This window comes from Sorex fumeus, unplaced genomic scaffold (assembly GCF_029834395.1).
Source record: "Sorex fumeus unplaced genomic scaffold, SorFum_2.1 ptg000128l, whole genome shotgun sequence".
In the NCBI taxonomy this organism is placed as follows: domain Eukaryota; kingdom Metazoa; phylum Chordata; class Mammalia; order Eulipotyphla; family Soricidae; genus Sorex; species Sorex fumeus.
Window position 1 is genome coordinate 49,860,001 of NW_026606185.1, and position 16,091 is coordinate 49,876,091.

At 52.3% G+C, this 16,091-nt stretch overlaps 1 protein-coding gene across 1 annotated transcript in view; it reads right to left on the reverse strand.

Annotated features, from left to right (window-relative positions):
- Window positions 1–14,856, reverse strand: part of SKOR2 (SKI family transcriptional corepressor 2) — a 57,865-nt gene extending 43,009 nt beyond the window's left edge. The window contains exons 1-2 of the mRNA XM_056138342.1: window positions 14,735–14,856; window positions 1–2,536 (exon numbers count right to left, since the gene is read on the reverse strand). The exon at window positions 1–2,536 is cut by the window's left edge and continues 139 nt beyond it. Of these exons, the coding sequence (XP_055994317.1) occupies window positions 1–2,486 (2,486 nt within the window). The 5' untranslated portion in view covers window positions 2,487–2,536; window positions 14,735–14,856. The remainder of the gene's footprint in view (window positions 2,537–14,734) is intronic.
- Window positions 14,857–16,091: the final 1,235 nt, after the last annotated feature.

A 16,091-nucleotide genomic window follows, 5' to 3' on the forward strand; every position in this document is an offset into this window, starting at 1 on the left:
AGCTTCGAGTCGTCCGGCACCAGCCTGGAGTTCAGGGCGAGCGGGAAAGGGCCCGCGGCGGGGGGTGCGCGCTCCCGGCCGCTCCCCTTCTCCGACAGCCCTCGGGCCTGCAGGAACCGGCCGCCCCCGACCAAGGGGTCCCCCAGCAGGACCCTCGTCGCGTCGTCTTCCTCCTCCTCCTCCTCCTCGTCGTCGTCGTCGGGCCCCCGGCCTTCCTCCTCCTCTTCCTCGCCCTCTGGGGGCTTGTGGCCCTCCACGTCCACCTCCTGCTCTTCCTCCTCGTCGTCGTCGTCCACGGAGCTGTCCTCGCTGGGGTAGCTGCAGCTGGTGCCCCCGGGGGACAGAAGGCCTCGGTGGTGCGGCGGCGGGGCCAGAGCGGGCGGCGGCGGCGGCGGCGGCGGGGGCGGCGGGGGCGGCGGGGCCGGGTGGTGGCGCTCCGGCCCCGGCTCGTCGGGCTGCGGGGGCAGCAGCAGCAGCGGCGACGGCGGCTGCTGCGGCTGCGGCTGCGGCTGGGGGTGGTGGTGGTGGTGGTGGTGGTGCGGGTGGTGGTGGTGGTGGTGGTGATGCGCGGGGCTCGAGTGCGGCGCGCCCGCCGCCGACGCCCCGTGCAGCTTGGCCAGGCTCTCGGCGTCGTCCTTGCCGCCCACCGGCCGGAAGGCGCTCGAGTGGTGGTAGCTGCCGCCGCCCGCCTTGCGACCCTCCAGGAGGTGCGGGTGGTGCGGCGCCGACCCCCGCGCGGGGCCCCCCGCGCTCGCCGCCGCCGCCCCGGACACGGCCACCGGGTCGGCGGGCGGCGTGGAGCCGGCGCTGCAGTCCCCGCCGCTGCCGCCGGGGGGCGACTCAAAGAGCGCGTCTCGGGCCGCCCCCGCGGGGGGCGGCGGGCCGGCGCCCGGGCCGTTGGCCACCACGGGAGGGGGCTGCCCGGGAGGGGGCGCGGCCTCGGCGGTCCCCGCCGCGCCTCCCGGCTCGGCCAGGTCCAGGAAGGCTTGGCGCAGCAGGGCCGGGCTGTCTCCGAGCGCGCAGCCCAGCGCCGAGGGCGGCTGCGGCGGGGGCTGCAGGTAGGTGGGCACGGGCAGCCCGCCGGGGGTCCGCGGCGGCCAGAACATGCAGAAGGGCGGGTAGAAGGCGTCCTTGCGGCCGGCCGGCCAGAAGAGGCCCGACAGGCCGGCCTTGGGCGCCGCGCCCGCCGCGCCCCCCAGGCCCTCGGCCGCCGCCGCGCCCGCGTCCTCCTTCTTGTGGCACAGGCCGAAGGCGGCCGCGGCGGCCGGGAAGGTGTAGGGGTGCGGGAAGAGCCCGCCGCAGCCCGGGAACTTCTGCAGCACGCCCCCGAAGGAGCCCTTGCTGGGCACCGGGATGACCGGGTAGCTGCGCGGGCCCTTGGCCGCCCCGCCGGCGCCCGTGCCCGCGCCCAGGCCCGCCACGCAGCCGCCCCCGGCGCCGCCCCCGGCCGCCCCGGCGCCGCCCCCGGCCGCAGCCACCGAGAGACTGGCGGCGGCGGCCGAGAGGCTGGCGGCGGCCACGACGGCCGCCTCCTGGAGGGAGTCGTCATCGTCGTCGAAGCGCGGCCGCTTGTGATGGGCGTGCGGCGGGCCGGCCAGCTCGGCCAGCGGCGGCGGCGGCGGCGGTGGCGGGGGCGCGCCCAGCAGGTGCGGGCCCAGCAGCCCCCCGCCCCCGGCCACGGCGGCCGCGGCGGCGACGGCGGCCGCCTTGACGGAGCTGAGAGGGTGGCAGGCGGGGTGCGCGCCGGGCTGCGGCAGGGCGCGCTTGCGGCTGCCGCCGTTGAACATGGCCTTGACGTCCTCCCAGGCGAAGACCAGCTCGTCCTGGGGGCTTTTGTCGGTGAGCTTGAGGTGCCGGCGCCACGAGTTGAAGTTGGCAGCGTCCGGCTGCGTGTACTTGGCGTCGGGCGTGCGGTGCGAGTGGAAGATGAACTTGTTGGGCGAGAAGTACATGTTGCAGTAGCTGCACTTGATGCACTTGGCGCGCGAGCTGTTGTAGCGCGCGGGGATGAAGCTGCCGCGGCAGCCCCAGGCGCACTCGTGCGACACGTCGAAAGCGAAGTTGTCGGGCAGCTTCGGGGGCCGGTTTTCGCCCAGGAAGGACTTGCACAAGCGCTCGGCCTCGCGCTTGGTGATCATGCCGCAGCGGCGCGAGGAGATGGGCATGGCCCCGGCCCGCCGCAGGATCTCCAGCTGCACCGGCGTGCACTGCACGCACGTGATGCCCAGCGCCACGCGGCGGTTGTGGATCTCGTTGTAGCTGAAGTTCTTGAGCAGCGTGTTGGAGATCTGCGCCAGGCACAGGCGCTCCTGCCCGTCGATCACCAGCGACACGATGGGAATGCCGTACAGGATGACCTGGCCCACCTGGTTGGGTTTGAGGTTGGCGTGGCCAGGTCGCGGCTGGCTCAGGGCGTCAGGCTGGAAGGCGCTCGACGGCGAGGCCAGCAAGATGTCGTTGGGCCCCGGCAGCGGGCTGGAAGCCATGTCCTCCGCGGTGGAAGCCCGGGCCGCACCCTCGGGGTCTGCCTGGGAGACTGGAAGGGAAAGGAGAAAAGCGGTGACTCGGGCGTTCTCGGTCTAAACCACTGTGGGGTGAGTCGCTGAGAAGGATCCGCAACTCTCCTGCTTTGGCTAAGACGCAAGTGTCAACCACTAGGATGTCCACCTCAGTGTGTTGAGGTTCGCCCTTGGGGTGTCCCGGGATTTGGAAGTACGTTAATTCCCTTCTACACATTCCAGGTTGAATAACCGTGTTTCTTGAAAGGGGCCATTTTTTACAAAATGCAAGGCCTTCTCTCCATGCCTAGACACTTCTAGAATAAAATATCCTCCCTAGATACCAGAAGTAATGACAACAATTACAACACGGAAAAACTGTAACAGCAAATACAATAAAAGTCATCGAAAAGTGGGGCTTGGCCACTGAATTAATTCCATTTGCGCTTGCTTGAAAAATAGATTGATTTTGGTTTTCTTTAAAAAAAAAAAAAACCAAACCCTTTAAAAAGATTTTTAAAGTGGTACCTGTGGTTTCCTGAGGGAAAGTTCAGTAGTGGTTGAGCGTAGCTCATTAAACCCAAACGAAACCCCGAAACCCTGTTCTTCCCAATCTCTGCCATCAGGTATTTTGAACTTGGGGGGTGGAGAGAACAAGTTTTAAAAATGTAGAAAACCATACGCGTAAATGCACCGAAAAGGACCACTTTACTTTGTTTTTCACAAAAACGACTTGCTGAACCTCAGGAGCGGTTCTGATTTCAGATAAGTAGCTTAAAACCATAAAGTTGCAGACTTTGTAAACAATTTTTAAAAATACAGTTTGGTCACATCACGGAAGTCCAGCAAAGAAATAAACCGTTGTGGGGAGGATCTTTATCGGCAGGATTTAATTGTAAGATACAAATTTAGTTTTGTGAAAGGAATGAATCCTTTTTTGTGGCACTTTCTGATCCACACAGAGAGCCTTACGTATTTAAGGGGAGATGGCCTGGGAGATAGTTAGCTGGTAAGGTATAGAGGTGAAAGCCCTGGGTGAGCCTGCAGAGAACAGACCTACCATGCAGGGTCAACAGGATACCACAACGTGGAGATATTTGATTTCTGAGAATACAGAAAATGCACCCGACAGAAACCTCTGTGGCAAGGCTGCTAAAGTGAAATAAATAGAGCAACTCATTGTGTAGGAAAACAATCCGTGACCTTCCCACCAGGCCTGTCCCTGCGCCTGGACTCCCATGGTCTTTCACCCCCAAAACTCACCAGAGGCCAAGTACACTGTAGTTTGTTATTGCAACGATTCCAGAGGACACTTGCCTATGACCTCACCCAGATTGTCCTACCCTTGGCCTCTCCTTGTCCCTGTGCCATCTATCCGCAGCCTTTGCCCCACTGACCTCGAGATCCTCCTCATCTCTCTTTGGATGGGCGAGCTCCATGAAGGGGGAGCCCAGTTCCATCCATACCATCAAAACCAACCGAACGCGAGCCCGACCAGTCCCTTTGCATGGATCCGACGATATTTTCAGCGGGGCAGGACACTCAATGGCCGCGCGAGGCACAGCAACATCTGGGTCGGACACAGCCTGCCCTAGTTGGGCCCAAGGGCCCTTCAACGCGCATTGCCCTCCCAAACAAGTTTCGCAGAATCGGAAAAGTCCGGGGTAAGGAGAACTCTCCCTGCGAGCCCCGCGCCGCCACCGCCGCGGGCCTGGCGCTTTTTGGAGTGGCGGAGCTGGCTTTGCTTTAGAGAGACCCGCAGCCTTCGCAGCAGAGACGGGCCTGAAGAGTCCAGCCTGAGCGCCCTCCAGGACGACTGCAAGTCCGCCTTCCCTCCCCGAAATTCGAGTCAGAGTCGAGAGGCACATGTAAGAGGTTAGGTTAGGCCTTTTTGGTTATTTTTAAGGGCTGGAGGGGACAGATAGTAGTAAAAGTTAGTTGGACGGAGAGAGCGCGCAGCGAAGGCGACTTCCCCTCCGACTCACAAGCTAGCGACCCCCCAACTTAATTCTCTGGACGCCCCAGACAATTTGCGTACTCTACGGGAGCCCGAAATATCCTCCACCCCCGCCGGGGCGCGCGCGCTGGGAGCCAAGGGTCGGGGCAGGGCTGGTGGGCGCGACAGTACCTGGGAACCCCTAGGTCGCTCTACGCGCGACGCTGCCGGCCCATCTTCCGAGGGCGCTCGGAGGCGAAGCATCCAAGCGGGTCCTCGAAGCCAGCGGGCCGAACTCCGGAGGGTTCCGCGAGAAGATGCGGGTGTTCGCGGGCTCGGAGGGCGCTCGAAGGCGGCTGGGAGGAGCGCGGAGGAGCAGCAGGAGGAGGCCTGGTTGGCGGCGGGGCGTCCCCACCACCGCCGCCGAGCGTGCGGGTGCGCGGGAGCCCGTGGCCAGCGAGCCCCAGGTGGAGAGCGGTCTGACAGCGCCTTTCTCTGTCTCTGAACTCGTGTCGGACCGAGGGGACGCCACCCAGCGGGCAAGGTGACGTCACCGTCTCCCTGACACTCCACATTAAAGAGCTGGCATGTTCCGGGGAGGGCGGGGGAGCTGGAAAGCGAGAGCGAGCCACATCCAGACGGTCTCGCAGCAGGCACGAAAGCTAACACCTCACCGACCCTCCGTGGACAACAGCCTTTCCAAGCCCGGAGCGAAAACGCCGCAGTGGGACCGGACCCCGCGGAACTCTTGCGCAAGCATCCCAAGCTGGCTCTGAGTGGCCGAGGCCCCGGATTCCAGTAATTCCAGTAGGACGCCTCTAAACGGACCGTCTCCTGGCTCCATATTCTCCCCTCCCCTTATTTCTCTGAGCCATCCTCCTTCACGCAGGATCCCTCCGGGACAGCGTGCAGACCGGCAGCCTCTCTGTGTCTCCGAAGATACAGAAGCCACAGTCAGTGGAGAGAATAGAACAGTTTCAGTAAACGCAATTGAAAGGGGGGTGGGGTGGGGATGTGGGGTGGAGGGTGGGGGAGAAGTCTCTACTTAGGGCGTCCAATCTAAAAACTTGAAAGGAATCTGTGGAGACTGTTCCCACTTTAAATACATTGGCTTTGCAGGACAAAATACAGGGTGAATGGCACCGATCCCTTGCTTTAGAATGCATGTAATTAAGGGAGGACCCCGATGAGTAGGTGTAGGCACACTTATGTCAACTTCACTCAGACTTGTTCTCCAACCCATCATCATATAGGATTTAGGGAGCCCCCCAAACACAAGAAAAAGCAGTCCCCAAGTTTGGTCCTCTCTTGAGCAAGTTCTGCACAGGAAGTCAATGTCTTAGGTAGCACGGAGGACAAGTCCTTAAAACACAAGACAACTGGGATGGGAATGAATGCTGGCCCAAAGCGAGGCAATGCAGAATCTAGGGAAGACTTAGCTTATTGCCTCCAAATGAACAAGCTCTTAAGACTTTAATGACTAATTCTCATTTGTTAAGAAAAAGGAAAACCCCATATTTAGAGACCATCCTAAGAAGTAGGGCGGCAGGGGGTCAGGTTGAAAGGCCCTTTGCATATTTTCTTTCAGAATACAGCTACGTTTTTCTATGACTACCTGGTGAAACACATAGGTTTGGAGGTGGGAAGACTTGTGGAAATGACAGAGCAACTTCCACTCACCCAGAAACCACCAGACACTGTTATCAGAAATACCCCCAACAACAGCAAACTACTATGAAATACAGGCGTGAAATACAGAATCTTAACACTTTATCAAAGGTCAATATGACCCAGGAGAGACCACCAAACAGAAAAATGAGGGCTTGTTGCTCAGGATTCATGGCTGCTTTGAATCAACATGTTCAAAAGCATCGCAGAGCCATGAACACTAAGTTTGAGCCTATATTCCAAGAGGCAGGGACATAATTTTTTTTGCCTCCCTCCTAGTTTCTAAAGGTATTTATGGCACAAGTTAGGCTCACTTCAAGGAGGCTGAAGTAGAAAGCACATTTTCTCCAATGGTTCCATCCTGAGGGCAGGAATAGTCGTGCTTTATGCCTGCTCAGTCCGTTTGTGAAAAGAGCATCACTGTGGTCCACAAAAATACTTCCTTAAGAAGGCTGGAAACCCCATCCTCTTGCAAATGTTCTTAGGGCAGACCTGGTTCCTGCTACCTTCCCTGACTTCCTTCTGGTCCCACAAAACGAGGTCCAGACTTGCTGACTATTCCTGGAGTCAGTGAGAAATTTGATGCCACAAAGGAAGTCTGAAAGTGGGACTAAGTTGAGAATGGAAAAGGGAAGAAACGTAAAGTCCTATAACTTCCTGTTCCCTGGGAAATGCTTGGCTGTTACTGGGGAGAATACTCGGGATGGGGAGGGGGGCACTTTCTCTTTATTAGGTGGTTCTTATCTTTGCCACCAAAGTCTCCTCTTCCCTTACAGATCCCTACTTAGAAAAAAAGGCCCTCTTATAAATATCTTTCTCCTAAAAGAGAAGTGGGGTGAATCTTTTTCTGGTTTTCCCTCCATCCCAAGTTACCCTAAGGCATGTATTAATACCTGAATGATATCTGTAGCCACCTCTTCACTAGATCTTTAAATATAAACATTCATATACTACTTTAATATGGTATCTGCCTGTATTATAAACCACCTTACAAACTTATGGCCTTATTTTAATACAAGAAATTCCACGAAAGAAAAAGAAGTTCCACGGATAAGAGAACTGTGTGACATTAGATAAAATGCTTATTTTTTGGTACAAATAATTATAAGGGCAGTACAATTCCCCCCTCCCCCCAAAAAACATCTTGGGTGCCTGTTTGAGCAATCTCACCATTTCTAGTTTTTGGAAAGTGTGGGTGGAAGACAAGCAAATTCAAGCAGGCTTTCAGGCTCCAAAGAATTTCCACCTTGAGCCTGGGACTGGACAGAATTTTTAGATCCTTTTCTGTCTCTAAGCATCTTTCGCACCCACTGCTCTGGCCCGGGGCTTTTGCCACAGCTTGTGCAAGTCTCTTACTGCTGTTCCATGTCCTCCCATTTGCTCTCCTTGACTCGGGCGCCTAATCCTAGTCAATTCCTGTCCTGCACTCCCAGACCCTGTTAGGCACAGGGAGGAGCCAGTGGTGGCCGGAGCCAGCGGGTCGGCCGAGTTAATCAATGCTTTCCTATTCAAGCTGACATGCATTTTACACGTCGGGACTCTCCTCAGCCGGCTAATTGATTCAAATTGTTTTATTGGTTAAACTGGTGTCACCCGTTTGCATGATGTATCGCTGCGCGGAGGAGAGCATTTCCACTCTCATCTCCGTTCCCGGCGGCTGCGGTTCACCTAGGCCAGGGACAGGTAAAAGGAGCCGAGACATCGGACCCAAAGGAAAACCACAAACCGAGCTGCCTGCTCTGGACCTAGAGAGCCACGCCTCGATGCAGACACACGCGGTCAGCTCGGTAGCCGGCGTGGGGCGGAGGATGTGGGAGGGTTTTCACCTACAACCCTTAACAACGACCTAAAGCGAACCCGAACTTGGCCTGGGCGTCCCCGGCTTCGGAAGCAGCGGGATCTCCAGACGTGGGGGATGGTTCCTGGCAGGAGAAACCCGAGGCCAAAGCCGGGAGGGAGCTGTCCGCAGTACTGACGCAATCGGTCCCTCCAAAGCATAGCAGTTCTTAGGGAACTCAAGGCTCTTTCGGAAGAAGCTTCCCAGCCTGTAACCTTTGGTACCTTACCTGAGACTCTGGGCTGGAGCATCGCGTGCTAGGGGTTAGGAGTCCCATCCCAACCCATGCCCCCAAGGTCATACTTGCTTCATCTCCATGGACCTTGCAATCTAGTCATCTCTATGGACCATGCAATCTAGTTATGTCTTTGCATTGTCCCTGAAAGACCTTTCATATAAATTCATTACAATGAGAAACACAAGATATTTCTTCTCCTTCCATCCCTGGACTGAATATTTGGATAAATAGAGTTATAGATTAAAAAAACACCCTATTCTCTCCCCCTCATTTCCTCTAACCTATTCTTATTTCTTTTTCTCTTTTATTGGGAGAGGAAGGCACACCCACCTCTACTCAGGGATTACTTCTGACTCTGCTCTCACTCTCACTCTTTTGGTGGGCTCAGTGATCCTCATGAATGCTGGGAATTGAACCCCGGATAGAACTCTACGTGCATCACAAGCATATTACCTGCTGTAATATCTGCACTCCCGCCTTCTTATTTCTTAGGCAGAGATGACACTGTTTCTATGTTGACATTAGTATTTATACATTACATAGGGCAAAGAAGAGTTTGAAAGTAAAGACCCAAGAAGTCCCCATCCCCACCCACTGTTCCCCGCCATCCCCTTCCACAAAAGTAGAACTGTCAGGGACAGAATAGTTCCAGTACATCAGAAAATACATGGAACCAGAGGCAGATGAAATGGGGTACAATATTTTCATTACATACAAGCCCTGGAATATTGCTTTGATATCTTAACTTCTCAAGTCCCACTTCATTTCCAAAACAGGGACTTTGAAATGTAACCCACAGGGCATCGTAAGAATTAAATAAGGTAATATATGTAAAATGTTGGCACCAGCAGTCATTTAGTCCATGGTAGCTTTGAAAGTATCTTCCTTAGCAAATGGGAACAAGAGTTAAGCTTTACAAGATATATTAGAATATTGGAGCAGCTCCAGAAAAGAAGACAGGAAAGGTATTTTACTGTAGTGGTGAGTCGAGAGGAAACCGGTTTCCTAGAGAAACTTAGTCCTCTTCATTAATACATTATCCTTTCATAATTGGCTAAGTGCTTATTCTGTATACAGTTCATCAAAACCTCAGTTGGTGTTTGCTTAACCCATTTAAAATAATTTGATAATAAAAATTAGCAGTGATAATGGTCATAATGATAATTATTGTTGATAGATTTCAGTTATTTCTTTCCATGCAAGGGAGCTTTCTACAACCTCAGGCTGAGTATTTTTCCCTGCATAGCTCTAGCTGGAGTTCTAAGAAACAAATGAAGGACCAAAAGCACAGCAAGGACTCACTCATGATGGATTCCAGAGAAGAAATGAGAAAGGCCTCTGAGCATTCTAAGACTGGCTCTCAATTGCTGACTTATTCTAGGGCATTGTCCATAAACAAGGACCAGTTGTCATGGGATCAGAGCACAGAAGTAGGAGAGCACATACCTAAAAATTTAAGCCAGAATTATGGAAGGAAAAACAATACATTTTGTGAAACTAGGATCCCTGCCTCAGTATCCCTTGAGTTTCCCATTCACCAATAATTATGGAATTCAGTGAGAGTCCTCCTTACTATTCAAACTGTTTTGTGAGAAATTGAGACTTCAGGACAAGGAACCAAGAATTAATACCCATTATACAGAGGGAAACAATTCTTAGAAGAAAACTTGCATCTGAATTAGGGGCAAGTTTATTCAGAAATAAGAAGGAAGGCTCTAGCACCGAAAAGAGGTGAATGACTTTTGGAAATGCTTTAATTAGGTTTTTTAATAGGTCATCTATAGTCCCAAGCCCTACCAAAAATTCAAACACAGCAAGGTATACATGTACGTGTAAGATTTACATGTAACCCTAAAATACAAAATGGAGCATGAACTTATTTGTCATGTGGTTACTTAGCAATTATTAGTTAGTCATGAAAAAATTCAAAGGCCTACAGAATACTCAAGGGCATATTTAAGTCCATAAACATACCTGAAAATATATACTAAAGATGGAGGGGCACTGGTGCCAGGAATAACCCACTAGGTTCCCTCTAGTCCCTCTTGTCTCCTGTTTCTATTTCTGTGCATGCACACACATATGTACCCGCCCTCTATTCCCCTCCCCTTTATATTGGGAAGGAGGGGGGGTCTTTTGAAATGAAGGTGGTCCCAGCTGGAAAACCCCAGAGCTCATTTAGATCACATCACTTCAGGCTTTTGTCTCTGCTTCTGAATAACCTAGGCCGCTGCAACAAAAGGGCAGGCATCTACATGGAGTTTTCACTGGCAAAAGATGCATCTCAAAGATGCTGCTAGAATAATGAATAATGAGGCAAGATGCTTGCCTTTTTATAGCTACTCCAAAAGAAGGGAAAGGAGAAAAGGGGAGAAAGGAGAAAGGAAAGTGGGGCAAGAAATAGAGATTGTGAGAGAGAAAAAATCTAGGCAAGTAATTGAGTGGATTTATGCAAGAGCCTTTAATTGCATGAAAACTCCAACTACCACCAAAAAATAAGAAATACGATTTGGGCTTATTATGTTTATTATTTTTAAATTAGCTATATTGTTTCAGGTAACCAATTTAAGACATCACTGAGGCTGAAACTGCAGAAAGAGCACGAAGCAGGATCTTTAGAAGCTTGGATAGGGGAGGTGGAGGAGTGGGAATAACAGGGGGGAGAGATATAGATTGTTGAAATGTCACAAGAGAGAAAATGACATAGATATACATTCATCATTTATCCAGCTGACAATGGTAGCCGGAACTGGATTTTATTTCCTAGAGAAATGAAAGCCTTTTATTCTTTTCCTGTTCATTTCCTCCTATCCCTTTCCTGACCCCACCCCCATTTGAAAATGTCTACTTTGCTATCAGGCTCTATCAAATTAGTGAACACACTATTAAACTATCATGTGCTCTCTGGCTGCCCAATAAACATCAAACCTTTAGCTTTCCTTCTGCCTGCAGTCGTTAACTCAATGGTAGCAAAGGTGAAATTAGATATTAGTAAAATAAATCCCAGGGAAGAGGGAGGGAGAAATCTGAGCCATTGATTTTATTTTCCTGGAAAAAAGAGCAACCAGTGAATACTGAGAGTATTGAGAGCATTTTCAATTTTTGTGTATTTAAAAGTAATTTTTAAGCAAGAACAATTTTCTTCCATGGGGTTAGGATTGAAAGTGAAGAAGCATAGCTAACCAGACCAAAGGCAATGCCAATCCCAAACTTTTTCAAGCTGTATTATGATATCATCAACAAACTCTTAATGTTGGCAAATAATTAAATTTTCCATCTTTTAGAACTGTGTAACCTTGGGTGTCTTAGAAACAAATTGTACAAACAAACCATGGAGATGAGCACTGAGGGTTTCAGAGGAGATATAATGAACCAACTTTAATTACTAACTTGAAATTAAAAATGTAATATACAGATTTAAATTTATTTTCACCTAAATTGTGTATAAAATTATATGGCTTTTGCAGGCTAAGGAATGCTTTGTAACCAGCCATGCTACTAAAAAGTCTGAAGTACTTTCCAAAACTGAGTTCCCAGACTCACACAGTAATAATGATACATTTATCATTACTGATGACCACCTACTGGGTAATTATTGCTTTGTTACTACTATTACAATCAAGAGATTTCTTTATTTACTGTTAACATTCACTTAAAACTGAATGTTAATGACTGTTCTGAATTCACCAAAGAGAGTTTTCTGTTATATTTCAGAAGTACTTACGTTCTGGTTCAGAAATGGAAAACCATATTAGAATAGAGTGGAAGGCTGGGTGAGTACTTGGCTCTCATTCCCTCTGGAGAATGAAAACAACATTCTAAGGAATTCTGGAGCAAAAAAAATTCCAGCTCTGAGTTGCTAAAGGTTAACATAATGCAACCACTTGACTTGTGCTAATTATGTAAGTATTTTATTACAGGAGATGCATTCATTATTGATACTTGTTTGCAGTAACTTCCTGCTTGGAGGAGTTATATTTTATATGAGAAGTAAACAACCCATGGCTCCAGGGTTGTGCTCTCAGCCCTGGTACTCTAGATCTGATTTCTTTTCTCCTATGTTTAGTTTCACAACCCGTGTCTTTTGTGAAAGAAAATTCTCTTTTTCTAAAAAAAAAGCTTAATTTTCAGATTTTTACCCCCTGCCAGAATTTCCCAATTCTTAATGGGCAACAAGAGAGCAAGGGTTGGAGAATACAGAGGCTGGGATGATATGGGTGCAAAAATAAAACATATGTAGTATTTTATTTCAGAAAGAGATTCATCACACAACACACACACACACACACACACACACACACACACACACACACCCTCCAATTCCCCGCCCCCCAGCCCAGGCTCCTTGAGATTTAGCCACCAACTTTCTTCTTAGAAATTTCTCAGAGACTTTGACCTCTCCAGAGGTCTTCAGCTAGCCATTAAGTGGGCAGGTGTCCTAGAAGTTGTGATCAATGGCTACACCTAGAAAGATGCTCTGACCTGCCCCTAAGTCAGAACACAACCTCATAGCCAATGCTGGTTTCAGTCTTCCTTCTTGCCCATGCCGGTTGCTCTGGGAATATAGAATTTGGCTTGTAGGCAGGAGGGTCTCAAGGAGCCTAGGGGAGGGATTAGGGGCCTGTTTTGCTGAGGGGCCTAAGGGGTTTCACCAAAAACATGCACTGATTCTCTGAAGTTGACTACTTAGGGACAGGCCAATGTTCTAGAGAGGGATCCTAGGATCAGCCTCTAGTCCAGGAGCAAAGCTTTCTTCTGGGGCTTCCTTCCAGGTTCTGGGGTCCCTGCCTGAGAGTTTCAGTTTAGAATTAAGTTCCATGTAACGCTCTAAGTCAGTCTGCTCAAGACCCTCGGAAGGGTCAGGCATTGCAGACAATGAAGAAGTGATAGACAAACACAGCACATGTGTGTAAAGAGTTTGGTCTCCCATGTTCTGGTGTGTATCAATACCCTTTTCCTCTGTGGTTAGAGGGGAAGGAACCAAGTGGAGTTTGGAGTCTTACATATTTGCATCAGTTTGAATGGAATGGCATAATCTGGGTACCTGTGTGTGTCGGGGGGGTTAGATTTGGGGTAGGGAGTGAAGGGGTGGTGTGGCCTTGGGCATGTGTGTGCATTCAGATGCACTGTGTGTACTTCCAGGTATGTTGTGTGTGCCTCCAGATGACTTGTGTGTGCTTCCAGATCAATTACATGTGTGCATTCAGCTGTGTGATGTGTGTACGTTCATATCTGTCGGTAGTGGTCAGGACTTGCCATAGGCCTGAACAGCACTAACAGAAGTCTTACCATTTAGCCCAGAACTTTGAGCAATGAAGGATGGAGCAGTTTGAAGGATACTGGGGAAAATACTTGGTAAAAGCAAAGCGATAGGGCAAAGGAGGAACTGGGTCCTGCATGGATATCCCATGCCTGGTCATGCCACCCCTGCCCCCCACTCCCCTGCTTTTATCCGGGTGGGCTGACCCGCTGAGCGCGATCCGCGGAGGAATGCCGTTCCCAGCACGCTTCCTTAATGGTCCTCTCGGCAAACGCTTCGATTTCTCTTTGGCTGCCCAGGCTCTCGCCCGCCTCCTCCAGCATCCCTCTCCACTGCCTCCATCAGTTATTTATGACCAGCGTTAATTATTCACGAAAAGAGAAAACTCCAGCTTTGGAACTTTTCAAGGAGCGTCTTTCTGGGGGGCATGGGGTTTGGGGGTTCCTCCTTTTCCCACCTCGAGGTGAATTTGAGATTTGGGGGATTTTTCTGGGACCTGATTTGGCCGGATCCTTCCTGTTTTGAAGCAGGGAAAGGGAAGCCAGATAGTGGAGCCTGGGACGGGGTGGTTGCGAGGAGGGGGCGTCCGGGTCAGCCGGGTCTCCACCTGCGCGTGTAGACTCACGGGACCCGGAAGTTACTCAGCGTCGAGCCCTGGAGTCGCTGTCCACACCGCAGGTGCTGAAACCACGGCGTCGGCTCCAGGGCTGAGCGCTGCAGGTTGCGGGAGGTGGGTGGGCGCGGAATCCGGCTCCTTTCGGGGTGGCCTCTTCCCACAGCTGCTCCAAAAAGTCCCCTTTGCCTTTCCTCTCTGTCTCTACTGTCCCCTTCTCCCCCATACTAGTGACACGAGAACGCTGTAACCAAAGATTAATTGCCTTAATCAAATCGAGTCACCCTCTGCAATTAATCTTTTAGCAACAAATTAGAGACAATTTACCCCAACCTCCCGGGTCAGGCGGAGAGAGGCGGTTGTGTGTGTGTGTGTGTGTGTGTGTGTGTGTGTGTGTGTGTGTGTGTGTGTGCGCGCGCGCGCGCGAGTGTTCATATGTGAGTATGTTTGTGTGTGTGTGTGTGTGTGTGTGTGTGTGTTTGAGGTGGTAGTGGGCAAGGGTGAGAGACTTTGACAAAATGCACAAATGACGCGTGCTGGGGACTTGGGCATGGGTGTGCGTTTAAGGCGGGAGAGGAGGGAAGAGGACCCGGTCAGCGGAGAGGCTGTACAGGGCCGGAAGTTCCTTTCCACCCAGTTTTCTGCAAAGGAGGGCAGCTGTGGGCAGTGCGCGACCCCGCTTACCTGTCTGCGCCGTCCTCGCTGTCTATGGCCCCGCGAGCTCGAGGCTCTCCGCCTGCCTGGCGCTCCTCGGCTCGGCGGCCGCTCTGCCTCCCGCAGTGCCCGCCGCCTCCCCAGCGCGCACGGGCTCCGCTGCCGCCGCCCGCAGGCCTCCGCGCTCCTCCCGGCGCTCGGGTCTTCCACCGAGACTCTGTCCCGTCCCTGCCTCGCAGGTCCCCCACCACCACCCAGCTCTTCCCACTCCCCTCCCGGGCAAGTTGGTAAGTTTGGGGTAAGGGTCGCTCCCTGGTTCCGGGCTTCTCGGCTTAGCGTGCTGAGCTGCGCACCCCCCCACTCCCCAGCTCAGATCTAGGTCTTGGACGCCGCCTGTTGGCCAGGCAGGGCAGGGCACGGCAAGGAGCGCTGCGCCAGCCCCAACCTCTCCAGCCCGGCTCTCGCCCACGCCCCAAAAGGTCCAAACGTGAAGAAGGAGGCGAGAACTGGAGGCCTGGAAACTGGAACGCGGCCACGGGCAAGAGGGAGCCGTTTGCATTGGTGACTGCAGTTCGAGCTGACTGCACGGGCTCCTAGCCAGGAGTCGGGTTATCCCCAGACGCGCAGGTGCACCTTTCCGGTGGGACCCCCGAGGCGGTCACACCATCCTCCTCTACCCCACATCACCGAGAAATGACCCTCTGAGGGAGTTCGGGCTGGGAGTGCGCACTCTGTAGACAGCGTTGGTCTTGGGTCCCACTTGAGTGTGACCTGAGCTGGGGGTCGGGGAACTCGGCAAACTGAAATACCTGGAGAGGAAAGAAGAGCGAGTCCTCCGCGTTAGCGGGGAGGGGAAGGCTAGGACCAAATTCTTAGGCTACTTAGAAAAGCCAAAGTTAAGCCAAATCGGTCTCCTGAAAACATGTCGGGCCTCAAGACCTCAGGAGCACTGGCTGTGGGTTCCTGAGGGAATGTATCGCTCCAGACCCAGAGAATGGTCCTCTTGTGGGGACACTTGTGTGGGGTTCCAGAGACGCCTTTCTGACTCCAGCTCCGTTTCTACCTTGACAACTTCTCAAGCGTCCCGAAGCGCGCACCAGGTTCCTCTAATCTCGGAATTTCTTGGGAAAACTTGGACAGCCCCAGTTACCCCAAGACATCCCCACACGCGCGGGGTTTGTGGAGGCAAGGGGAGGAGGGGCGTTATAGAAATTGTTTTCCTCTCCCCGTTCTCATCCTGTCTTTTTCATTGAAAGAATTGATGGACTGTTTCTCCCCTGCCCCCTCCTTCTCTAATAAACGCTTCCCATAGATTATTCGACGCAGAGAAGAAAGGCGGCTGCTTAGAAAACAAAAAGCCATAGCCCTAATGAGTTCAATTACAATG